This window comes from Stegodyphus dumicola, chromosome 7 (assembly GCF_044657685.1).
Source record: "Stegodyphus dumicola isolate Sdum_Otavi_A_Nest chromosome 7, ASM4465768v1".
NCBI classification, from domain to species: Eukaryota; Metazoa; Arthropoda; class Arachnida; order Araneae; family Eresidae; genus Stegodyphus; species Stegodyphus dumicola.
In genome coordinates, this window is record NC_140774.1 from 76,675,091 (window position 1) to 76,702,799 (window position 27,709).

Consider the following 27,709-nt stretch of genomic DNA (forward strand, 5'->3'; position numbering starts at 1 on the left):
TTACGTATTGGCCGTACAAGATATGCATTTTTATCTAGGAGCAGTCGTTTTTCCTTCAGTTCAGTTCTTTTCATGCAATTCGATAAAATATGCAAATTCTCTTAATTTATTTCACCAGTGTATATCTTCTGAGACATTTAATATATATTTTCTAAAGAAACCGTCCGTTAATTTGTTTGATAAGAGTAAAATTTCATTGTTTGAATTTGGCTAAAGACTACAGCCCAATTTTTCAATTTTTCAATTTGGCGTCGCGCCGCATTGCGCTACAAGCGTCTTAATCATATACACTCTTAGGGGAAAAAAAAAGACGCACTACGACGCACCGAGAAGATATAAAGTAAATTGAAATGCATACAGATTTCGACAGAAAATGCAAAATTTTACATTTTGACTGCCAATGAATGAACGGTTGTCACTACAGCGCATCTGATTTGCGCAACTGGCGGGATATTTAAGAGAAGAAATTACGATTCCAGGACATAAATTCTTCACGAATTTCATTCCGTGTACTCTGGTAGACAGTAACTATGCCTCGCATACAGGTGCGCGAACGATATACGCAGATCTCAGAATTGTAGTTGGGCTCAAAGAAGCCGGTTGGTCTTATCGGCGAATAGCTCGACATTTGAGCAGGAGCGATGCCACTATTAGTAGACGATGTTGACAAGAATGGGTGAACCATGGCCGCACACAGCGTCAAGAAGGTAGGCCTAGAGAAACGACAAATCGTGAAGACCGAGCAATCATCAAAGTGGCACTCACAGCCCCAGATGCATCATTATCATCGATTGTACGTGCAACTAGTGCTTCAGTGACCGCAAGGACCGTTCATAGACGGCTTACAGAAAGGGGGCTGAGGTTACAGCGCCCGTTGCATCGACTACAATTGACCTCTGTACAACATTAAGCCCGTTTGCAGTGGTGTCGGGCCCATTCGCAATGGAATGTCACTGACTGGAGTAAAATAGTCTTCAGTAATGAATCCCGCTTTTAACTGAGCCCCGGTGACCAGCGAAGGCGAGTCTGAAGACGGCCCGGACAGCGGTGTGATACCAACCTGACTGTCTTCCGGCAGACAGCCGAAGTAAAAATCCTTTCCTTATTTCAATATAATGGATATTGAACCTTGTAGGAAGAACAAAGCTAAATTTTCAGAATGAACAAAATACTTTTATTTGAATTTCAAAACAGAACCAAAAAAAAAAATAAATCCTGCAGCTCTTAACTATCAAAATTTTAAACTCTTAACTACTACAGTTAAAATTCTTGCAACTATTAAAAATACTAAAAAAATTAAACTCTCTAAACAAAATATATAAAAATCTTCCGAATCCTCTTCTTGTTGCCACACCGTAAAATGCAAGTTCTTGTCCTATTATTTATATTTCACGTTCTCTTTAAGTCACGATCTTTACAAGTCATGATCTTTACAAGTCACGGTCTTTACAAGTCACGATCTTTACAAGTCATGATCTTCACAAGTCGCGATCTTTACAAGTCATGATCTTTACAAGTCCCCCCACAAGAAGCACATTCGTCACCGTAGAGAGAATGCTGCTCAGAGTTCATTGAGAGAGAAACAGTTAACTGCTAACCTTGACAAAGCATCAGCATTCCCATGTGAACTTCCTTTGCGGTATGTCACAGTGTAACGCTAAGGCCCAACGAGACAGTTTAGCATTATGAGGGGCGCTTTGGGTCAAGTAGGTGAGGCGATTGTGATCAGACACAATCTGCACTTTGGCACCGAAAATCCATGTGTCAAATTTTTTCAAGGCTTCGATGATAGAAAATGCTTCTCGTTCGATGGTTGACCATCGTTGTTGACAGGACGTTAGTTTCTTGCTGAAAAATGCTATGGGCATTTCTTTTGTAAATGGCTTATCTTCATTATCATTCTCACCTATGGTAGGCAATCCTAGTAGCTGTTGTTCCTTATCTTTCTTCTCTTCTATCTTTCCAATGGCTTTGTCAAGTAGCTCATACCATTCATCAATTGCTTCAGCTTTATCAATTTCTTCAAATATGGGAATTCTGTGGTGAAAGTCCTATAAACTGAAAAAATCTCAGCAATTTTTTCTTCTGCTTTTTCTAATAATTCTTCATCAACATGATGTAGATCGTCTACCTCGGGCTCGGGCTCTTCTATTAATTCAGCAATTTGTTCCGTTTCTTTCTCGTCTTCCAGTTCTTCGCTGTCATCCGAATAACTTTCTGTTCAATCTTCCATGTTTTCACCCTTGAACTTGAAAGTTTTCTGAGTTTTTCAGTTTCATTGTGGATGACATTTTCCTTTTAAGTTTCAACTTTTGTTGTATAATCCACACTTTCTTTTTCCTCTCCCAGTTCAACAGTATCTATGCTGTCCTTATTGTACTTTTTGTTTCTATTATCCTCCAGAATTTCTTTTTCAGTAAATTGTAATAGTTCACTGTTATCTGCAAGTTTATTTTCAGTCTCAAGATCTGCAGCTTCTGTGTGATTTACATTTTCATTTTCAGTTACTAAGTCAGCTTTCACACTTTCCTTATGGATTATTAAGTCATTCTTTTTATCACCTACTTTTTCCTTCTCGTTTTCAGTTTCAGCAATATATTCTATCTCTTCTATGTTCTCATCATCAAGATTTACTTGAGTTTTATTGTCATCTGCAATTATTTCTTTTTCAGCTGCAGTTTCAGCATCATCTGTATTTTCTGGTTTGGTTACTGGCTTCATTTGAGTTTCACTTTCATTGACAGTTTCTTTTTCAACTGGGATTTCAGTCTCACCCATAAATTCATTTTTACTTTCAGGTGGAATAATTTCTACATCTGTTATTTCGCTGTCAATTAACGTTTCCTCTTTGAGTTCATCTTCTGTTTCTACCCTCTTAATTTCTTCAGTTATAATTTCTTCCTTCTGTGCTTCCTGTTCAACAATTTTATCTTCTATCATTTCTGTTTTCTCTATTTCTGTAAAGGGCAGTTCTTTACAACTTTCACAGAATTTTTTAACATCTTGCTTAATAGTAGGCCAAACGAACGAGTACTTGATTCGTTGAATCGTCTTTTTCTCACCGAGGTGGCCGGCAAGAGGGATTTCATGTGCCATTCTTAGGACTTGCCTTCTTTTTTCTAAAGGTAACACAACTTGCTTAATGTTTTCACCACAGATATATTCGGAATGAAGTAATATGCCATCATCGAAAGTATATGAATTTTGATTTTTATTTGCCCATTCAAAGCATTTTTTCAGAGTTTCGTCTTGTTCTTGATGTGTCTTGAATGTTAGTCTTACTCTGTTCGTTGTTTTTAGAGACTCTATGTTTTCTTGGGAAATCTGATTAACAACAGCCAAATTTGTAGTATTGTCTTCAACTGGTGAGGGTTTATCATATGTCTCTTTGTACTCTAAGGGGGATGCATCCCAATGACGATCACTGTTCCACAGTTTGATATTTCCACGGAGTGTTTCATAAGCTGAAGAACTCAATAGCAAGTCGGTAACTAGCTTTTTTGAAACAGCACACGTAATGGACACTCTACCGTGGAAATCATCGTCAATTTTCATCTGGAAAATCTTTAGTGAAGTAATTTCGTTTTCACCAAAAGCAGAAAATATCTCTATTTTACTTTCTCCTTCGCAAGGTATCTTGTCAACCAGTTTCTCACGGACTACTGAAATTTGTGCTCCCGTGTCTACGATTCCATTTAGAATAATATCTCCACATTTAACTTTGACAAATTTTAATTCATCTATGTTTCTAGACACGTCCACTGATTTTGAGACAGGAATAGAGATCTTGGCAGTTAGCACTTCTGGTTTTTCTTTTTCTGCAAGGGGTGCTTGTGTTTGTATTAAGTTGTTTTGTGCTGTTGCAGAAGCACTTCTTGGTATCCGATTTTTGGTACATAACTTAGATGTATGACCTTCTTTTCCACAATTATAGCAAGTTAGTTTGAAACTAGGCTTTTGTGGTTCGTCACTCTTACGGGATGGGTACACTCTTGGCATGTTTTCAGCGGACAGCGATTTATTTCTGAAAGCTCTTTCTGGAAGTGGAGAACGAGTTGCCATTTTTTATTAGTTCTGTCTGCTGATGGATTACCACCAGTCCGTTTTGAGATATTACGAACACTGTCATATTCGTCAAGTTTATCAGCTAATTTGGTTGGAGAAACGAACTTCGCCCAGTCGTCAAGAAGATGGTCTCTTACTTCATAGGATACTCTTTTCTTAATTTGGTCAGTAATAATCAAGTCTTTTAACGCGGCAAAATTTGTGATTTCAAGACCATTGATCCATTCTTCAAAATAACTTGTAATTTCGTAGCAAAAATCTCTCCATGATTTTTCAGCGCACTTTTGGTGCATCACAAATTTTTTTCTAAAGCTTTCAGGATTTAATTTAAATCTCTTCAAGAAAATGGCCTTAATGTACTCATAATATTCAAAATTTTCTTCAGATTCCCTACCAATTAATTGAATGATTTCAGATGGCATTAAAGTCAATAAACATGAAATCCAATCTTTAGGATCAATCTTTGTCCTTTTAGCTTGTCTTTCAAATAAGGATAAATAAATCACAATATCATCGTGTCTTAAATTTCATTTGGGAATAAGCTTAATTAAATCAAAATTATGATGTCCATTTTCATTTGTTGGTGGAGTTTGTGTTAATCGAACACGAGATTCAATTTCGAGTTTCCTCAATTCAAACTCCATTTGCTCTCTTTTCTGCTGTGCTTCTAATTCTTCTTTCCTTCGTTGTTCTTCAATCTCTTATTTCCTTTGCTGTTCCTCAAGCTCTTCTTTCCTTCGCTGTTCCTCAATCTCTTCTTTCTCCTTTCTTCGCTGTTCCTCAATCTGTTCTTTCTCCTTTATTCGCTGTTCCTCAGTCTCTTCTTTCTCCTTTCTTCGCTGTTCCTCTTCTTTTCTTTTCCTCTCTTCAATAATCGTTTAAAACACTTCTTTAGCAAATGCTTCATCATATGTATCACTTTAAATTATTTCATTTTTTATCGCCACGATTTTCATACTTGGATCTACTTGAATTTCTAATTCAGCAGCTAAAGCCAGCAAATCCTCTTTTTTCCGTCGTCCCATAAAAGCCATGTCTCGATTTTATTTAGCCAATAGACTCATAATTTTATAAAAAAAAAAAAAAAAAAAAAAAAAAAAAAAAAAATTATTTTTCTTTTCTTTTTCTATTTAAATATAATTCACAATGAATTTAATTTTATTCGGCACGAAAATCAATCAGTGGAATCAATACTTAATGTGTTGTTGACTACTCTGGCGAGTCAAACGAAATTACATTTGAACACTGGCGTATTCATTACTTTGACAAGTAAATAAACTAAGATTCCATGACGGAAATAATAATTAACTTTTCATAATCTTAATTAATTATTTTACGTTTATAAGGTAAATTGAGCTCTCACCTGAGTTATTTTGGTTCGTAATTATATGCGGGGAAACTCCGATCCTACCGGCTGCGCCAGTAAAAATCCTTTCCTTATTTCAATATAATGGATATTGAACCTTGTAGGAAGAACAAAGCTAAATTTTCAGAATGAACAAAATACTTTTATTTGAATTTCAAAACAGAACCAAAAAAATAAATCCTGCAGCTCTTAACTATCAAAATTTTAAACTCTTAACTACTACAGTTAAAATTCTTACAACTATTAAAAATACTAAAAAAATTAAACTCTCTAAACAAAATATATAAAAATCTTCCGAATCCTCTTCTTGTTGCCACACCGTAAAATGCAAGTTCTTGTCCTATTATTTATATTTCACGTTCTCTTTAAGTCACGATCTTTACAAGTCATGCTCTTTACAAGTCACGATCTTTACAAGTCATGATCTTTACAAGTCACGATCTTTACAAGTCATGATCTTTACAGCCGATAACCAAAAGTGATGGTCTGGGGTGCCATTTCATTTCATAGTAGGACCCCTTTGGTTGTCATCCGTCGCAACCTTACAGCACAGCGGTACGTCGACGAAGTGTTGCCCGTTGTGTTGCTCTTCATGTCACGCCACCCTGGGCTTACATTTCAGCAAGATAATGCCCGCTCCCACAATGCGCATGTTTCTACTGCTTGCCTTAGTGCTTGCCGAACATTACCTTGGCCAGCAAGGTCGCCGGATCTCTCTCCTATTGAGCCCGTTTGGAGCATTATGGGCAGGGCCTTCCAACCAGCTCGGGATGTTGACGATCTAACGCGCCAGTTGGACAGAATTTGGCACGATATCCCTCAGGAGGACATCCACAACCTCTGTCAATCGATGCCAAGCCGAATAACTGCTTGCATAAGGGCCAGACGTGGACAAGCACGTTATTCACTTTGTGAAGCTGTATCATTTCAATAAATCATCCAATTTTTCTCAAACTGTAATCATTTGTTTTTCTGTAGATGTACACCACTTCCACCTATTTTCGTCCCATTCGGATAACTCCTTCTTGGTGCGTCGTTTTTTTGTCTAAGAGTGTACTTAGCTATCCAGTCAGATTGCTAGTTCTGAAAGGTATTATGCAGCTTGATATCTTTAATTTATAGTTTGCTCATTGTAACAATGTTTATAAGTGTAATAAATGGAACGATTTAAAAGTAATGCACTCATTTCCAAATAATTGTTTAACATTTTTAATATTGTATTTAAAATAATACAACCTGAAATACACTCATTTTATAATTTTTATAAAACTTGACACTTTTATGTTTGTTACTTACCTAGTTATTTTAAAGACGTTTTTAGTGCCGTATGCTATGCAGCATAACTGCATAGAAGAGGAACACCCTAATTTAAGATTTCAAAATCAGCAAGGGGGGACGTAAGTAAGTTGACATAGATTTTCTGTAAAATTCTATTGAAGGCTAAAGCGATAGAGTTCCTCCCAGTTTTTGCAAAAGGTTTGAAGAAGTGGTACCTAACTTTGATTGTCTTTCAAGTGGATAGATTTAATTCAAAATCTACACCATTCTAGGATTTTTTTTTTTTTTTTTGTCTAATTTTGTATAATAATCATTTGTGTGTTGTCTTGCAAATAATTTACTGCAATTTTATCTTAAAAAAATTATTGTTACACTATTTGCTTGTGACATTTCTGCGACTTGAAGAAAACTATATATTATCAAAAAACAAGGCAAGCATTTTAGTATCTTTCATCATTTTCACACGGATATAGATGTTCAAGTTTTCATCAAAACAATATGACCTCTTCGCATTATCATTTCCCTTAGAAATACTTCTGAAAACACCTTTTGATGACGAAATGTAATAAAGGAAAACATTTTATTATCGTTTTTTGTTATCTTCTGGGAAGTAAAAGAAATAATAACACTCTAAATATTCACAAGAAGCATAAAAATTTCCTGCCATATCTTTTTCTAAATTGCCCTCGGAAGCAGTTTTTCGTAATGCAAATTACGATCCGTAAGCACTTTCCGATGTTATCGCAAATCAGTTTCATTTGTACAACATGTTTGAATAATGAATTAATATAGCATATAATAATAATAATAATAATAATAATAAATACATAAAACAAAAAATCTGAAATGTTTCAAATTTTAAATTACGTCCAAAGGGGCGTTTTTTTAACGTTTTGAGTGTTACCTTTATTTATTAAATATCATGTTCTTTGCACTTAAACCATAAAATTCAGTTCAAGAGCAATATCGCAAAATAATGTTAAATTAAGCATATCTTTAGAATTTCCGATATACACAGTCTCGCGAGCTGGAGATAAAAGTATTTTTTTTTTATATATAACGTTGCCATTTCTCGCATTTAAAGCATTGAGTTTGTAAATCAAAAATTCGTTAAAGTTTTACAAAATATAAAATCTATAATAAAACAAATTCCAAATTTGGGATTTCAGATGCCCATATTCGCAGTAGGATTTCGTCATTCAAAATTCGATGGCTCTATGTACCATTGTTTTATCACAATGCGAGAAATAGACAATCATTTATGCAGATTTTTCATTATTTAATTTCTTCAAATATAATGCAGGACTCTAACATTTTGTGGCAACAGTTTGAAAAGTGAACCGACGTTTATGAGTCCGACGCAAAATCGCAAAACGAAAACAATAGTCCTTCAGGGACAAAGCCCCTTTGGACTAATAATAATAATAATAATAATAATAATAATTAATATATTATTAATTAATATAGCATACTCTGCGAGTAAAGTATTGCATCCCACAGTACATAAAAATTTGAAACTCTGTATGTGCGTAGTACATGATCTACCTACAGTATTGACGATGGAAAATTTTTATGCATACAGCTAGAAATAAGTTTGAAAGTATTGAATTAACCCTTTAATATTGCGTTTCTTTTTATACATTTTTTATTTTTCAAAGTTTAGGTAAACAAATATTTAAAAGAAATCTAAAATATGCTCTCCTACACCCTCTCCTAGTTCTTATTAGTTACGAAATCTTATTTCACGAGAGTTTTTTTTTTTTTTTTTAATTTAAAGAAAAAGAAATCCTCGTGTACCACAAAGTATCATACGAGACTTACAAATCGTAAGTAAAAAAAAAAGGCAAAATTGTATGTAATAACATCAATTTTCAATAATACTGTAATGTTGCGCGCTCCCAACCTGCACGCAACAATAGTGGTGACTGCTATGAACTGGAAAGTATACAAAGTCTTGAGAAGGGTTTAAATCCGTTTTTATTCAACTTTAGAAATTACAGATGCGTGCTCTTGACGCTCACAAACTACGCCGACCCGGCGGTAAAATAAAAATAAGAAACTAAAAAAGATTAATAACAAGTGACTAACTACGAGGCTCTCTAAACGTAACTAACCTTGTAGGGTTTATATTTATTTTAACTAACATTTATTTTAAGTTTAAACTATCTTTCCTGTCAAGCCTTACTTTCCCCTGGAACTGCCAATGCCAGAATATGTAAATTTGAGTAGAACGCGCAAGCATTCAAATTATCAACGGAAGTATTCTGATTTAAATAGAGAGGAAACGAGTTCGGTGTGTGATATTCTTACTTCACGAGAGCGGAGGTAGTTAGCGAGAAATTGAAGAACCCCGCGTTTCGGCCTATGTGCTTGGCGGGAAGTAGTGTTAATCGTTCAAGTGAGCTTCAAGTCTGCTGAATTAGCAGTGGTATTGTAAAACGCGGTGAGTTAAGTATTTTAGAGAGCCTCGTAGTTAGAGTCTTGTCTTTAGTTTCTTTTCAGGTTATTATTTTTATTTGACTGCCGAGTTGGCACAGTCTGTGAGCGTCAAGAGCACGCAATTGTAATTTTTACGTTGAATAAAAAGGGACTTAAACCCTTCACAAGACTCTGTGTTTTATACAGTTTTCACAGTCACCTCTTGGTTGCGTGCAAGTTGGAGGCGCGCAACGTTACATTGGCGCCCGAACAATTATCGAACTGAAATGGCCGAAAATTGGATGGAAGCCGCTGGACAACACCAAGAAATGACAAGCCAGTTAGAAGGATTTGGATACCTGGTCCAGACTTTGAGAGCGTCAATCAAGCCAAACGTCCATTTCGACGGAAAAAATTCGGTGGCGGTATTTCTAGAAGGTCTAGAAAACCACTTTCAGCTCTACCCTGTTCCTGAGAGACAAAAAGTTGCCATCGCCACATCAGCACTAAGAGGACAGGCCGCGCTATGGTGGCAAAATATAGGTAAATTTTTATTAGGGGAATTTGTAAGCCAGACATATACATTTGAAAATTTCAAAAAATCGTTAGTAAAGGCCTTCCCCATAGTGAAAGATCGCGCACGGCTGGAAGCCGAGCTATATAGTTTCTATCAACGGGATACAGCAGAATTGACGGACTTTATTCTACGAAAAATCAAGCTAACGAATATGCTGTATGGGAAGAAACCCGATGCGGAGTTTATTGAAATAATATTACCAAGATTGTTACCCGCTGTTCAAGACTACTTTGAAATTAGAAACCCAAGCACATTGCAGGAACTTTTCGAATTGGCGGTGAAGTTTCAAAATCGCAGAATAGCGGAAAAAGCGAGAGGGGAAACATATTCTCAAAGTACCCGAAGGAAATCTTCAAAGGAGGAAACCAGAAATGGAAATCGCTCTTATGGGGAAAAAGCTATCAAGCTAACGCATCGAAACTCGAAGGTCAAGGCCCAAAAAGAAAATTTGAAAATAAACATCCGCGTACCCAGAAGACACAGATTGAAAGGAAAGCTTTAAACGAGTAGAGGGGCCTGTGAAAGGGAGGGTCCAGACCCCGGAAGTTTTAAAAAAACCCTCAAATAGACATTTAAATACGGTCATCGTAAAAAACTCACAGCTACCAATTATACAAGTCCTGGTTGGAGATGTACCAGTAGAAGCCCTCATCGATATAGGAGCAGAAGGAAATTTTATGAGTGAAAATTTCTTCAAAAAGAATTTTTATAGGGTACGACTATTTAAAAGCAAAAATACGGAAATTATAGCGGCGCAAGGAAAAACATGTCACTGCATCGGAAAATTATCATTAAACTTACAGGTAAAAGAGGAAAGTCTCAAAGTATTAATTTTTATAGTGAAAAATCTGCAACATTCTCTTATTTTAGGTATGGAGTTTTTAAGGGCCGCGAGGGCCAAATTAAATTTTCAAGATAGTTCCGTGGTGTTGAAGATGGACCAGAGGGTGGTGGAACCTGTGGAGACACCTCAAGTGGACTTTAGCCATCTGAATGACCATGAAAGGAAAGCAATACAGCAAGTGGTGAGTAATTTTTCTCATTTGTTTTCAGAAAAACCAGGAAATTGTCAAATAGTCACGCATAAGATTCAATTAAATGCCGAAAAACCTTGTAGAACTAAACCTTATCGGTACGACAAACAAAAAGACGTAATCATCGAAGAACATATTCAGGAGATGTTAAAGAATAAAATAATAACGCCCATAAATAGTGAGTGCGCGAGTCCAGTCGTACTATGTAGGAAAAAGGACGAGTTTCCTCCTTCGGATAAAAGGGCTTGGAGGTTTGCTATTGATTACAGAAAACTAAATAGTATTACCAAATTTCCAGTTTACCCTTTGCCGGTTATAGACGAGATCATTAGACAGATCAAATCGACAAGATATATGTCTACTTTGGACTTAACGTCTGGCTACTATCAAATAGCTATGCGACCCGAAGATATACATAAAACCGCGTTTATAACAAAATCGGGCACTTATGCATTTTTACGCATGCCTTTTGGGTTGTGTGGGGCCCCATCAACATTCCAGAGAGCTATGGACATTGTTCTAAAGCCTGTCCTAGGAAAATCAACTTTAATTTATCTAGATGATATAATTATAACGAGTAGTACGTTGGAACAACATATTAATGATCTAGAAGAAGTTTTTAAATTATTAAAAGAGGCCGGTCTTACAATTAACGCCTCAAAATGCAAGTTCGCAACAAAAGAACTTAAATATCTCGGTTATAAAATTTCGCAAAAGGGTATAGAAACGCAAGATTCAAAAATAAAAGCTATTAAGAATTTCCCACCGCCCAACACCGCCAAGAAACTTTCGTCTTTCCTTGGGTTATGTTCTTACTATCGATCTTTCATAAAAGATTTCGCTAATATTGTTGAACCACTCTTAGTAATCAAAAGAAAAAAGGGTAAATTTACGTGGACAGCGGAAGCTAACACAGCTTTTGAAAGATTAAAAGAAGCGCTTATTAATGCCCCTGTTTTAAAATTCCCGGAGGGGGACGAAAACCTGGAATTTGCAGCAGATGCGTCAGACTATGCGGTGGGTGCGGTTCTTATGCAAAATAACCATCCGCTGGCATTTTTTAGCAAAACGTTGAATCAGACACAAAGGAATTATACAGCTACAGAAAGAGAAACATTAGCCGTATTAATGGCTGTACACAAATTTCGAGTTTATTTCGGCAAATCGCCAGTAACAGTCTTTTCGGATCATGCGGCTGTTGGTAGACTTTACTCGGGGAAAAACCTAACGCCCAGGTTAATAAGATGGGCTTTAAAACTCCAAGAATATAATATCACAATAAAATATAAACCGGGTAAGGAAAACAATGTAGCTGACGCACTTTCTCGTATAAAACTGGACGATGAAGGAAATGAACTTAAATGCGCTGTGTTGACTTCAAAAATTTTAGATTCTAGAGATACTGTTATTACTGAACTGAAAGCTCATCCTGAATTTGGAAATATCTATGCTTATTTGAAAGACCCCAAAAGCTTTGAGCACACAGATATCGATGCGATAAGAAATAGAGCAGAAAACTATGAAATAATAGATAATTTATTATTCTATACGAAAACAACAAACGAAAATCTTGAGTATAAGCCAGTCATCCCAGCCTCGCTTCGATTAAGCATTTTGAAGGAGTTGCACGAAGCAAAAACAGCAGGCCACCTAGGGGTCAGAAAGACTTTGAAAAGGGTACGCGAGGCGGTATATTTCCCGCAATTATACAAAATAGTAACGGCGTATGTCAGGTCCTGCAATCAATGTCAGTTAATAAATGATATTAATTACAGCCCGACCGGGTACTTAAATAGCATTCGCGCTACATTTCCGAATGAAATTTTAGACATAGATCTTCTTGGTCCCTTCCCCCAGAGCGAGTTAAATAAAAATCGTTTTCTTTTAGTAATTGTAGATCATTTTTCAAAATGGACAGAAATTGTTCCACTTAAACGCGCGTCAGCCAAAACAGTCGCAGATGCATTCTTACACAGATACATTTTAAAATACGGTGCACCGATAAAAGTCATTAGCGATAACGGAAAACAATTCATTAGTCAAATATTTGAAAACATATGCAATGGACTTGGCATACGCTATATCAAAATGGTTCCGTATAGACCCAGGCTAACATAGCAGAAAGAGTTAATAAAAATATAGTAAAAATAATTCGCAGTTACGTGAGCACACATCACAAGCGCTGGGATGGCTACATAAATGAATTAGCTTATGCTTTAAGAACGGCACATCATGATACTACGGGAAAAACTCCAGCAGAATTATTTTTAGGCAGAAAGTTAATTACGCCTTTAGATAAATTATTCTTTGTGCAACAAAGAGAGCAGGAGTTTAAACAAAAAGATGTGCAAAAGTTGATTGATCAGGCGCTTAAAACCTCGGATACGGCAAGAAATAGGCAGAAACTATATTACGATAGAAAACGCCGTGAAGCAGATTTTAAAGTTGGGGATAAAGTATTGAAGCGGAAATTTTCTTTATCAAGTGCCCCAGACAATTTTACGGCAAAGCTAGCTCCAAAGTTTGAAGGCCCCTATGTAATTCAGGAAATCAAAGGGGTAGTATTATATCTTAAGAACGAGAGAGGGGAAATCTGTAAAGCAAGTCCCGACCAGGTGAAAAAATACTATAATCCAAATGATTTTGAAATCCTTAAAAGTTTCTTGCAGGACTCAAGTCTAAACGAAGTAGAAGGTCCAGAGACTACAACAACTATTCCACCACCCAAGATACAGAGAACTGAAGAGAGACGTAGCCCTTCTACAACCCGGACGTCGGTATCAAAAAGAAAAAATAATTTTCAAACTCCAGCGTTTAAGAAAAACAAAAATACAGATGCACCGGGTAAAGAAACCGTGGTAAAGAGAAAAACACCACCTACAAAGGATAGCAAGAGAAATTACACATCAAGGAGAACGCGCACACGGCCACAGAGTCAGGTGCCAGCAAGGCCGCCGTTCCGGAAACTGAAACGGCAACAGGAGGCACATAAATACGAGGAACAGAAGAAATTCAAGGACTCCAGACCGGAGGACGTCAAGATCAGCCGTCCCAGGGATAAACGGAAATGCCAACAACCAGACGATTACTCCGCCAAGAGGCCAGCATGTAAAGGACGCAAAAGAAAATGTCAGGTGGACGACACTCGGAGGGCAGTAAGGAGAAGATTAACATCCATGAAACCTCTAACTTGGGACCAATTCTGCCAAAAACGAATGACGGAGTTTCAAGCATCGAAAACTCAGATATAAGTTAAAACCTTCTATAATTTTTTTTTCTCTTTTGTTCCGAAATGTTATGCATAAGTACAAAGTTCTATGTTTTAACGAAAGTCAATATGTCTCGGTTGAGACTTAGTTTTGTTTTACTTTATTTAGCTAAGGCAAAAGTATTATTTTCTTTAAGTGTAAAAGCTAAAAACAAGCATTTTCTGTTGGTCGAAAGACTAATTCTGTTATGTTAAAGCCAAAATTTGGCCGAAGATAAAAATAACTTCGTATTCTTGTACTAATAAGAATTTTAGTTTCAGTGCCGCCAGCTTGGCGAAGAATGAGTAAAGTAAAAATTTATTTTCTCTTATTCATTTTATGGTAAATTGTAAAAAGCATATGTATTAAAATTTTGTAAATGTACGTAAATACTTGAATGTTATGTAAAAGTAGAATTTAGTCTAGAAGCATAAAATTGTAGATGCTAAAAGTGAATGCTTAAAAGCAATGAAGTCAAAATTTAAGTATTAAACTGTAAAGTCATGCTTTAGAGCGAAAGCCTGCATGTTTAAAGATGAATGAGGGGGAAGTTAGAATGAATGTGTTTTGTACAGTTCTCCACCTACATTTGAATTTTTAAGAATATTAAAGTAGCTCATTGAGTTGTAGAATGTCGAGTAAGGTGTGTCTATTTGGTCGTTGAATTCTAACAAATCATGGTGGTTAGGGGAAGTGTTGTAAGACTAAAACACGAATATTCCCGTTTGCACCACACACGGTGGAGAGCCAGGGTAAAGTTAAATTAATGCTTGAAAAATTGAATGAATGTGAAGTAAGCAATAAATAAGAAAAACGAATCGTTTAAAAACAAAAATTTATTGTGTCAAGAAAGTGTAAATTATAATGTATGTAGAAAGATACTGATACTTATTCCTTCCAGATGCTGGAAGGAAAGACCAAGATTGATTGATGAAGTCCAGGAAAAGTTGCTGTAAGAAGAGAGCTTTATAACGATCAACAGAATTTTAGTATATAATTTGTTACATAAGACTATTTTGTGTAAACGAGGTTCTCGCCAGTTAGTTCAGAATTAGAGAAACTTACAACAGGTCGTTTGTAGGACCTGCTTCCAAGTTTTCCAAATTCTGGCAGCGGCAAATGCAGGGTTTATATTTATTTTAACTAACATTTATTTTAAGTTTAAACTATCTTTCCTGTCAAGCCTTACTTTCCCCTGGAACTGCCAATGCCAGAATATGTAAATTTGAGTAGAACGCGCAAGCATTCAAATTATCAGCGGAAGTATTCTGATTTAAATAGAGAGTAAACGAGTTCGGTGTGTGATATTCTTACTTCACGAGAGCGGAGGTAGTTAGCGAGAAATTAAAGAACCCCGCGTTTCGGCCTATGTGCTTGGCGGGAAGTAGTGTTAATCGTTCAAGTGAGCTTCAAGTCTGCTGAATTAGCAGCGGTATTGTAAAACGTGGTGAGTTAAGTATTTTAGAGAGCCTCGTCGTTAGATTTTTGTCTTTAGTTTCTTTTCAGGTTATTATTTTTATTTGACTGCCGAGTTGGCACAGTCTGTGAGCGTCAAGAGCACGCAATTGTAATTTTTACGTTGAATAAAAAGGGACTTAAACCCTTCACAAGACTCTGTGTTTTATACAGTTTTCACAGTCACCTCTTGGTTGCGTGCAAGTTGGAGGCGCGCAACGTTACAACCTAACCGCGTTCTAAGATACCGCTGACAATTCAGCAAACTTCTGAATATTACGTTGAAAGATTTAACTATCTGCCGAGGCAAGCACACAGGCCGAAACGCGTGGTTCTTCAATTTCTAACTAGCCACCTTCACGCTCGTGAAGTAAGAAAGCACACTTTCGAACTCGTTTCCCTTCTATTTAACTCAGATTACTTCCGCTGACAATTTTGAATACTTTGCGCGTTTTACTAAAATTTACATACTCTGGCATTGGCAATTCCAGGGGAAAGTAAGGCTTGACAGGAAAGATTGTTTAAACTTAAAATAAATGTTAGTTAAAATAAATATAAGCCCTACATTTGCCGCTGCCAGAATTTGGTAAACTTGGAAGCAGGTCCTAGGAACGACCTGTTGAAAAGTTTCCACAATTCTGAACTAAAATTTAAGAGCCTCGTTTACATAAAAAAACTGTTTTCTCACAAAAGGTAGAATAAATTTCTGTAGATACTTATTTAATTCTCTCTTCTTACAGCAACCTTTCCTGGACTTCAGCAATCAATCTGTTCTCTTCCTTCCAGCATCTGGAAGGAATAAGTATTAGTATTTTTCTAAATACATTATAATTTACACTTTCTTGACACTGAATAAGTTTTTGTTTTTGATCGATTTATTTTCCTTAGTTACTGCTTAATTAACATTCATTCAAGTGTTCAAACATGAATTTAACTTTACCCTGGCTCTCCACCATGTGTGGTGTCAAACGGGAATATTCGTGTTTTAGTATTGCAACACTTCCCCTAACCACAATGATTTGTTAGAATTCAACGACCAAATAGATACACCTTACTCGACATTCTAAAACTCGATGAGCTATTTTAACATTATTAAAATTCAAGTGTAGGTGGAGAACCCTACAAAACACATTCATTCTAAATTCCCCCTCATTCATCTTTAGACATGCAGGCTTTTGCTCTGAAGCATGATTTTATCTACAGTTTAATACTTAAATTTGAATTCATTTCTTTTGAGCATTTACTTTTAGCCTCTAAAATTTTATGCTTCTAGAATAAATTCTACTTTTACATAACTTTCAAGTATTTACGTATATTTACAAAATTCTAATACATATGATTTTTACAATTTACCATAAAATGAATAAGAGAAAAATAACTTTTTACTTTACGCATTCTTCGCCAAGCTGGCGGCACTGAAACTAAATTTCTTATTAATACAAGAATACGAAGTTATTTTTATCTTCGGCCAAATTTTGGCTTTAACATAACAGAATTAGTCTTTCGACCAACAGAAACTGCTTGTTCTTAGATTTTATACTTAGAAAAAATAATACTTTTGCCTTAGCTAAATAAAGTAAAACAAAACTAAGTCTCAACCGAGATAAATGGACTTCCGTCAAAACATAGAACTTCGTATTTGCGCATAACATTTCGGAACAAAAGAAAAAAAATATAGAAGATTTTAACTTATCTTTGAGTTTTCGATGATTGGAACTCCGACATCCTCTTCTGGCAGAACTGCTCCCACGTTATAGATTTCATCGAAGTCAATCGTCTCCTTAGTGTCCTTCGAGTGTCGTTCATGTTGCTTTTTCTTTTTCGCCCTCTGCATGCTGGCCTCTTGGAGTGGTAGTCGTCGGGTTGTTGTCTTTTCCGTTTTGCCCCTGGACGGCTGGTCTTGGCATCCTCCGGTCTGGAAGCATGCTTGAATTTCTTCTGTTGGTGGTGGTCTTTTCGTTTCTCCTGCTGTCTTTTCGTTCTCGGGAACGGCGGACTTGTTTGCACCTGACACTCTGGCCCTGGAGGCGTTTTCCTCGATGCAGAATTTCTACTGCGATACGTTGTAGGTGGTCTTTTCCTCTTACCAAAGCTTCTTTACGCGGCGGGGTTGCTTTCTTGTATCTCTTAAATGCTGGAGTCTGACCGTTTTCATTTCTTCTTTTCGGTACCGTCGCATGACTTGTAGAAGGGCTAGGTTTCTCTTCAGTTCTCTGCTTCTTGGGTGGTGGGGTGGGTGACGTTACTTCTTGACCTTCCACTTCTTTTACACTTGAGTCCTGCAAGAAACTTTTAAGGATTTCAAAATAATTTTGATTATAATATTTTTTCACCTGGTCGGGACTTGCTTTACAGATTTCCCCTCTCTCGTTCTTAAGGTACAATATGACTCCCTTGATTTCCTGAATTACATAGGGGGCCTTCAAATTTTGGAGCTAACTTTGCAGTAAAATTGTCTGGGGCACTTGATAAAGAAAATTTCCGCTTCAACACTTTATCCCCAACTTTAAAATCTGCTTCACGGCGTTTTCTATCATAGTATAATTTTTGTCTATTTCTTGCCCTATCCGAGCTTTTAACCGCCTGGTCAATAAGTTTTTGCACATCTTTTTGTTTAAATTCTTGCTCTCTTTGTTGCACAAAGAATAATTTATCTAATGGCGTAATTAACTTCCGTCCTAAAAAAATTCTGCTGGATTTTTTCTCGTAGTATCGTGATTTGCAGTTCTTAAAGCATAAGCTAACTCATTTATGTAGCCATCCCAGCGCTTGTGATGTGTGCTAACATAACTTCGAATTATTTTTACAATATTTTTATTAACTCTTTCTGCGATGTTTGCCTGTGGTCTATACGGAACCATTTTGATATAGAGTATGCCAAGTCCAATGCAAATGTTTTCAAATATTTGGCTAACGAATTGTTTACCGTTATCGCTAATGACTTTTATCGGTGCACCGTATTTTAAAATGTATCTGTGTAAGAATGCATCTGCGACTGTTTTGGCTGACGCGCGTTTAAGTGGAACAATTTCTGTCCATTTTGTAAAATGATCTACAATTACTAAAAGAAAACGATTTTTATTTAACTCACTCTGGGGAAAAGGACCAAGAAGATCTATGCCTAAAATTTCATTCGGAAATGTAGCGCGAATGCGATTTAAGTACCCGGCCGGACTGTAATTAATATCATTTATTAACTGACATTGATTGCAGGACCTGACATACGCAGTTACTATTTTGTATAATTGCGGGAAATATAGCGCCTCGCGTACCCTTTTTAACGACTTTCTGACCCCTAAATGATCTGCTGTTTTCGCGTCGTGTAATTCCTTCAAAATGCTTAATCGAAGCGAGGCTGGGATGACTGGTTTGTACTCGAGATTTTCGTTTGTTGTTTTCGTATAAAATAATAAATTATCTATTATTTCATAGTTTTCTGCTCTATTTCTTATCGCATCGATATCTGTGTGCTCAAAGCTTTCGGAGTCTTTCAAATATGCATAGATACTTCCAAATTCAGGATCAGCTTTCAATTCAGGAATAATTGTTTCTCTAGAATCTAAAATTTTTGAAGTCAACACAGCGCATTTAAGTTCATTTCCTTCATCGTCCAGTTTTATACGAGAAAGTGCGTCAGCTACATTGTTTTCCTTACCCGGTTTATATTTAATTATGAGATTATATTCTTGAAGTTTTAAAGCCCATCTTATTAACCTGGGCGTTAGGTTTTCCCCCGAGTAAAGTCTACCAACAGCCGCATGATCCGAAAAGACTGTTACTGGTGCTTTGCCGAAATAAACTCGAAATTTGTGTACAGCCATTAATACGGCTAATGTTTCTCTCTCGGTAGCTGTATAATTCCTTTGTGTAGGGTTCAACGTTTTACTAAAAAATGCCAAAGGATGGCCATTTTGCATGAGAACAGCACCTACAGCATAGTCCGACGCATCTGCTGCAATTTCCAGGTTATCGTCCCCCTCTGGGAATTTCAAAACAGGGGCATTGATGAGCGCTTCTTTTAACCTTCAAATGCGGTATTTGCTTCTGCTGTCCTTGTGAATTTACTTTTCTTTCCTTTAATTACTAACAAGTGTTCAACAATATTAGCAAAATCTTTCATGAATGACCGATAATAAGAACATAACCCAAGGAAAGAAGAAAGTTTCTTGGCGGTGTTGGGAGATGGGAAATTCTTGATGGCTTTTATTTTTGAATCTTGAGTTTCTATCCCCTTTTGCGAAATTTTATAACTCAGATATTTAAGTTCTTTAGTTGCGAACTTGCATTTTGAGGCGTTAATTGTAAGACCGGCTTCTTTTAATAAGTTAAAAACTTCTTCTAGGTCTTTAATATGTTGTTCCAACGTACTACTCGTTATAATTATATCATCTAGATAGACTAAAGTCGATTTTACTAGGACAGGCTTTAGAACAATGTGCATAGCTCTCTGGAATGTTGACGGGGCCCCACACAACCCAAAGGGCATGCGTAAAAATGCATAAGTGCCCGATTTTGTTATAAACGCGGTTTTATGTATGTCTTCGGGTCTCATAGCTATTTGATAGTAGCCAGACGTTAAGTCCAACGTAGTCATGTATCTTGTAGATTTAATCTTTCTAATAATTTCCTCTATAACCGGCAAAGGGTAAACTGGGAATTTAGTAACACTATTAAGTTTTCTGTAATCGATAGCAAACCTCCAAGCCCTTTTATCCGAAGGAGGAAACTCGTTCCTTTTCCTACATAGTACGACTGGACTCGCGTACTCACTATTTATGGGCGTTATTATTTGGTTCTTTAACATTTCCTGAATATGTTCTTCTATGATTTGCTCTTTCTGTTTATCATAGCGGTAAGGTTTAGTCCTACAGGTTTTGTCGGCAGTTAACTGTATCTCATGCGTAACTATTTGACAACTACCAGGCCGTTCTGAAAACAAGTTTGAAAAAGTACTCACCACTTGCTGGATGGCTTGGCTTTTATGGTCATTCAAATGGCTAAGGTTGACTTGCGGTTGTTCCACTGGTTCCACCATCCTTCGATCTATCTCCAGCACAATAGAACTTTCCTGAAAATTGAGTTTGGCCTTCGCGGCTTTTAAAAACTCCATACCTAAAATAAGTGAACTTTGCAAGTTTTTTACTACAAAAATTAATACTTTAAGGCTTTCATTTTGAACCTGTATTTTTAAAGATAGTTTTCCAATACAATGACAAGTTTGTCCTTGCGCTGCTATGATTTCAGTGTTTTTATTTTTAAATAATCGAAACCTATTAAAATTCTTCTTAAAAAAAATATCACTCATAAAATTACCTTCTGCTCCTGTATCGATGAGGGCTTCTACTGGTACATCGCCAACCAAGACTTGTATAATTGGTAATTGTGAGTTTTTTACGATGACCGTATTTAAGTATCTTCTTGAGGGATTTTTCAAAACTTCCGGGGTCTAGACCCTCGCTTTTACAGGCCCCTCTACTCGTTTAAAGCTTTCCTTTCAACTTCTGCCTTCTGGGTACGCTGACGATTGTTTTTAAATTTCCTTTTTGGGCTTTGACCTTCGAGCTTCGATGAGTTAGCTTGATAGCTCTTTCCCCCATAAGAGCGGTTTGCATTTCTGGTCTGCTCATTTGAAGTTTGCCTTCGGATACTTTGAGAATATGATGCCCCTCTAGCTTTTTCCGCTATTCTGCGATTTTGGAACTTGACCGCCAATTCGAAGAGTTCCTGCAATGTGCTTGGGTTTCTAATTTCGAAGTAATCTTGAGCAGCAGGTAGCAATCTTGGTAAGATTATTTCAATAATCTCCGCGTCGGGTTTCTTCCCATACAGCATATTCGTCAGCTTAATTTTTCGCAGAATAAAGACCGTGAGCTCTTCTATATTCCGTTGATAAAAACTATATAGTTCGGCTTCTAGCCTTGCTCGGTCTTCACCATGGGAAAGGCCTTTAATAACGATTTTTTGGAATTTTCAAATGTATATGTCTGGCCTCCGAATTCCCCTAATAAGAATTTGCCTATATTCTTCCACCATAGCGAGGCCTGTCCTGTTAGTGCAGATGTGGCGATGGCAACTTTTTGTCTTTCAGGCACAGGGTAGAGCTGGAAGTGGTTTTCGACGCCTTCTAGAAATATCGCCACCGGATTTTTTCCTTCGAAATTGACGTTTGGCTTGATTGACGCTCTCATCGTCTGGACCAGGTATCCAAATCCTTCCGATTGGCTTGCCATTTCTTGTTGTTGTCCAGCAGCTTCCTTCCAATTTTAGGCCATTTCAGTTCGACAAGTCTTCGGGCGCCAATGTAATGTTGCGCGCTTCCAACCTGCACGCAACAATAGTGGTGACTGCTATGAACTGGAAAGTATACAAAGTCTTGAGAAGGGTTTAAATCCGTTTTTATTCAACTTTAGAAATTACAGATGCGTGCTCTTGACGCTCACAAACTACGCCGACCCGTTGGTAAAATAAAAATAAGAAACTAAAAAATAATAATAACAAGTGACTAACTACGAGGCTCTCTAAACTTAACTAACCTAACCGCGTTCTAAGATACCGCTGACAATTCAGCAAACTTCTGAATATTACGTTGAAAGATTTAACTATCTGCCGAGGCAAGCACACAAGCCGAAACGCGTGGTTCTTCAATTTCTAACTAGCCACCTCCACGCTCGTGAAGCAAGAAAGCACACTTTCGCACTCGCTTCCCTTCTATTTAACTCAGATTACTTCCGCTGACAATTTTGAATACTTTGCGCGTTTTACTAAAATTTACATACTCTGGCATTGGCAATTCCAGAGGAAAGTAAGGCTTGACAGGAAAGATGGTTTAAACTTAAAATAAATGTTAGTTAAAATAAATGTAAACCCTACAATACAATGAAAACATACACAAAGAAAAAATACAAACACGCACACACAGAAAGTAAATGTAAAAATATAAGAATGTATGACGAAATCATTTACAATGTTTAAAATAAAAGTTAAAAAATCGTTTAAAGCTCGGTAGGCCTAAGCTGAAGTGCAAAATCATAACATTTCGGCGGCCAATGAATTCCAATTAATTTTAATCTGCAGTTCAATAGATTTCTTGCTTTATCAAACAATGGGCAGTGAAAAAGCAGGTGGGAAACACTTTGCTGAACGTTAAGATTGCAATAACACAAACTGAGAGACGTCAGCTTAAACCGTTCAAGATAAACATTAAACTTACCATTTTCAGACAAAAACTGCGTAACTTTAAATTTGAGCAACAAGGCCTTACTTTTCAGTCTTTCAAAAATAGTTAGGAATAGTGTTTTTGTAACAGATCCCTTATCAGAAGAGATACAATCACAGTTCCACTGCTCAATCATTTTAGCTTTGAATGTTTTTTTGAAATAAGATTTTGGAATATTTACATCAACATTAATATCATTTTTAGTTGCATTCTTAGCAAGCCAATCAGCTCTCTCATTTCCATAATTACCCGAATGACCACGGACAAATGTAATAAACACTGAAAAACCCTTTTTCTCCAAATCTCCGAGAGACTGCTGTATATTAACAATAATATCATTACACAAAGAGGTATTTTTAAGGGACTCCAGGGAAGAGAGTGAATCCGTACAAATTAAGTAGCTGAAACTACGTCCATCATGGCTAATTATCCACTTAATTACAAAATTAATACACAGAAGCTCAGAAACATATACAGTATATTCATTTCTAATGCAAATTGATGGTACTCAATTTCAATATCATCAAAAATAACATAAGCAAAACCAACTTTATCATTAATCCTACTGCCATCCGTATACAACACAAGTGAGAATGAATTTACATCAGTGTCCATACTATCCAGAATCTGTACTGGTTGAATGATGTTGAAGAACATACAAAGGCAATAAAACGATCAAAATGTGAACTGGAGCATTTTGGAAAACTATTCTTGTAATCTATATAGGTCAGAATAAACAAATGTAGCGGTGGAAATCTGGCAAGAGGGAAAACAGCATTGTAACTAATACTTTGGTAACCCCTTATAACTCGCAGTAAAATTAGTCTTTGGAACTCGAAGCAAGCGTTTAGAGTTAATTTTCCTTTTTAGAGACAATCCTCAAGCTCTACATCCATATGAAATAAAGGGTACAATGCCTTGTTTATAATTAATTGCGCTAACATTCGATTTAACGCCAAAACTATTACATGCGATTCGAGTCAGCCCATGCTGAAGTCTCTCACATTTATTAGAAATGTAGAAAATATGCTTTTTCCAGTCTAATTTGCTGTCTAACAAAACACCTAAATATTTATAATTTCATTCACCCTCTCAAGGGGATTATCATTTAAAAGCAATTGATATCCTTCATAAGTAGTATTTTTTCTATCAATATACATAATCTTGGATTTTGGATGGTTAAAGTTTAACTTAAAATATATTGACCAATGATAAATAAAATCTAGAATATCTTGGGCGAGATGAAAAGCTTTTTGCATTTTTGTACAAACCTCTCTTCTTGCCGCTCTGTACAATGTCGCTAAGACGCAGAACTGCACCCTCAGTACATTTTTGAGCAATGAAACAATATTGGTCAGCACTAAGAATATTTTCTTTTTGTAGATGCCAAGTAATTCTGTTAGTAATTAGTTTTTCAAAAAATTTACCTAAAGAAGAAAGAAGACAGATGCACCTAAGATTATTCACGTGTAGAACACTGAAAGTTTGTTTCTTGGGTATCACAATAACGAGGGCGTTCTTCTAAGTTCGTGGAAAAGCACCAAGATTCAAATATATATTAAATAATCTATGAAAAACTGCAAGAAAAAGCCGATGAAAGTATCTTATAGTTTCATTGGGAATAGAATCCGGGCCAGGAGTCTTGCCAAGCCTTAAATTACGAATTACATTGTAGAGACATTAGGATTTCTTTTGGAAGCCGAAGAGATGAAAAATTACCAACCGCCTTCGGCGGGAATCGAACCAAGGACCTCTGGAATACCGACATAGCTAGAAAATTAGGAGAAATACCTTATAACATCATCAACCTCGGCATGCGAAAAAGGAGAATCAATCTGAGACGCATATTCACTACGAGCAGATAAGCGCCACTGAGTATGAAAGTCATTATCAAACCTCACACAATCAGGAGGAAAGCTTTATCAAGAATAACGTCGATAGTTTCCTCCAAAGGAAGACGTAAAGTTACCGCTTGGAAGCCGAAGGCCAATCTTCTTCATAAAATTTTCTTTAATACCGTAAGTGTAGATTTTTTTCCACACATTCTCATTATTGATATCCGAAAGAAACTTCCTCCAAGACTCTAATTTGGCCTCAAGAAGCACTTCATTGTATTTTTCCCTTAAATCAAGGCATTTCCGCTTATACAAGTCCTGTATATCATTGCTAGTAGTCCTCTGGAAAGCGTTGACCCTCTTTCTCATAATGGAAATTTACAGTGACCACTTAGGTACTTTTCGCATACCAGTCCTTCTAGTAGGCATAGATTGTCAGACCTATGCCCTTAATACATGCCCGAAAAATAACTGAAGTTATAAAATATACAATCACATCAAGTGAGTCAGTAGTTGAGCAAGAATCCAATCTATTAATAATCAAAGAAATATACTATGAAAAATATTTTTCAAAATATCCCCAATTTGCTTTTTTGTAGTAAACAAAAATCTACTGACAGCAATAAAAGAAGCAACAGAAAAAGATAACTCAAATTCAATCATTGCATGGTCTGACAATAATTCACAGTCCGAGAGACAACAGCGGGTAACATTCACTAGCAAATTAGCTTCCATAATTGTCACCTCTATATGGCTTGATCCCTGTTCCGAAGAAAAGGTAGGGCCGCAGTCCTCATTGATCACATATAAGTTATAGGAGCTGACAAAATCTCCAAGCTTGTTTCCTCGAACATCACTGTAAAAATTAAACCACAGTTCAGACTTAATATTGGAATCCATACCCCATATAAGCTTTGCAAGATCCTTAGCCTGGAAGACCCGACTTATTTTCTGTAAATCAAAGTCAATACATCGCGAAGGCTCAAAGTAGTATGAAAATAAAAAAAATATTTTGTATCTTTAAAAATAATGTCAATAGTCCCCATATAATCCCATAAAATCGCACTATTTTGAAAAATGTAATCGCTACATATAATAAAAGAAAAAGTCTGTGCGTCTTTCGTTCGTGCTGCGCGTAAACTAATAGACCCAGAGCTACGAAATTTGGTATATAGGTGCATCTAGACAAGAGTCAGTACACCTCGAAGCGATTTTTTTCAAAATTAGAATCAGATATTTTTTATTTTATCTTTTAGATTTTATCGCATCATTTTGAATACTTTCATTCTTTTGAAATGTGGTTTTGGCATCAGTTTTGCATTCAATTGTATACGAGACTGCTGACTGTTGAAAATGGACTGTTGCCACTTGGAAAAATGAGGGCAATTATTCTGTGCAGTTTTTAAATTTAATATTTCTCTTGTACACTGGGCGTTTGTTGAAAGAAGGCAACGAGAGGTTGGTTAATTTATTTATTAGGATAATTAATATTTGTATTAAGGGATATTGCTTATTTCATTGTAATTTTGTTTTATGTAATACTTTTTTTTTAAATCTGTGTGGGGGTTTTTTTATTAAGTAGTTCTGCAGAGTAAAATTCGGCGCAGTTTTTAAATTTAACGTTTGGCGTTCCCTTCAGGCATTTTTCCGGTACATTGAAACGCTAGACGAAGGCTGACATCGTCGCTGCTAGTTCATGATAATTTAAACTGTTGCGCGTCGCTTGCTTTTATAATTTAATTAATGTGTTTTTATTTTTCTTTATATAAAAAAGGAAGCTCATGTCATTTTTATATGCAGATAGAATCAAAGGACAATGGATATCTGATAGTGGCGATAAGTTGAACATATCTGCTCAATCCGAACCTGGTCTTTTTACAGGTAAAACTTGAAGAGTATTTTTTTCTTATTTAAAAAAAATCATTTTGGATGTTTCTTCACGAGTTGTAAAGATTTCCAAGTTAGATTTAGTTCTGTTCTTCAAATGCTTAACAGTTACTGTTAAGCAGTAAATGAACTGAATGTATACATGCAAGAGAAAAACATATAGAGCAAACTTCTAATTTTTATTGGCAATAGTCTCCTTTTATTCCTCATTGTAGTTTAGGTACTTCCCCTTTTCATCACATACCTGTCTAAACTGCATGATTTCAAAATTAATCCGCATCATGGATTCTTACGTAACCCTGCAATGCAGATATCTCTTATTTAATCACAGATCAAGATTGCTATTAAAAACTGAAACCTGAAGACTTTCCCATACTTTTTCTGAATGCGTAGTCATTTTCGTCGCTTGCTTGGCTACTACTGACACGTTGCGACTAATTTCTGTTTATCATCTACAGTCATCAGCTTCCAAAAATTGTAGGGTGCATGGTGCGCCGATAATGATGTGTGAATCAGATTATGCATCTAACGATTTCTGTTAGCAAAAGATAAAATTATCTCTAATCTAGAGCTACGTCTGTCTGCAAGTGTCATTATGGTATCTATGAAATAAACTTTTACAATCTATTAAACACATATACTTTAGTGATGCACACATTATGTAATAATTTAGATATGTTGTAGATAAATATAGATGTGTAATCGAAGAAGAAACTTGAAAGTATTGGCAGATTTAAACATTCATTTTTATTTCAGAAATGCAGTAACAAATAACTTGGCACACTGATCGTTGCCTGTTCCAAAACGTTTACATTTTTGATATCGTCGTTGTAAGAGGAGAGCACCTCTGTAGCAATCTGGCTAGGTTGAGAAGCAGAAAAGTAACTGTAATGTGTTCGTGACAAAAATCTTACTTCAGGATAAATTAGTTTTGATTTACTAATAATTTACTAAAAGTATTATTGACTGGTTCAGTTTCACCTCAGGAAATGTTAGCAGTGTTATGCAAGAGTCAAATGATATGGAAAAATCTGGAAATGACACAGTAGTCCAGAGAGTTTTATCATAAACAATTACTATTTCTAGAGCAGAAAGGAGAAACATCCAAATTAAAATGAAGAGTTAAGGGGCTACTGCAAATTTAAGTTAGAATTTTGATTTACATAATTTTTTTTAATCATGCATGTGTATATGTATCTACATTAGTTTTGAAACTCTTCATATCCCTGGATATATTTTCAGACTAAAAGAACATTTGCAAATATTATAACTTTATAGACTTCATTATATTTAATTTTTAATGACATTACTTTCTTATCTCTATTTTATC

The 27,709-nt window shown here is 36.1% G+C and overlaps 1 protein-coding gene across 3 annotated transcripts in view; it reads left to right on the forward strand.

Annotated features, from left to right (window-relative positions):
* The window catches only part of LOC118196793 (uncharacterized), a 117,489-nt gene that overhangs the window by 78,695 nt on the left and 11,085 nt on the right, over positions 1 to 27,709 (forward strand). For all 3 annotated transcript variants that reach the window (XM_085820496.1, XM_085820497.1, XM_085820495.1), the window contains exon 6: positions 26,293 to 26,373. In XM_085820496.1, coding sequence (XP_085676622.1) covers positions 26,293 to 26,373 — 81 coding nt within the window. The remainder of the gene's footprint in view (positions 1 to 26,292; positions 26,374 to 27,709) is intronic.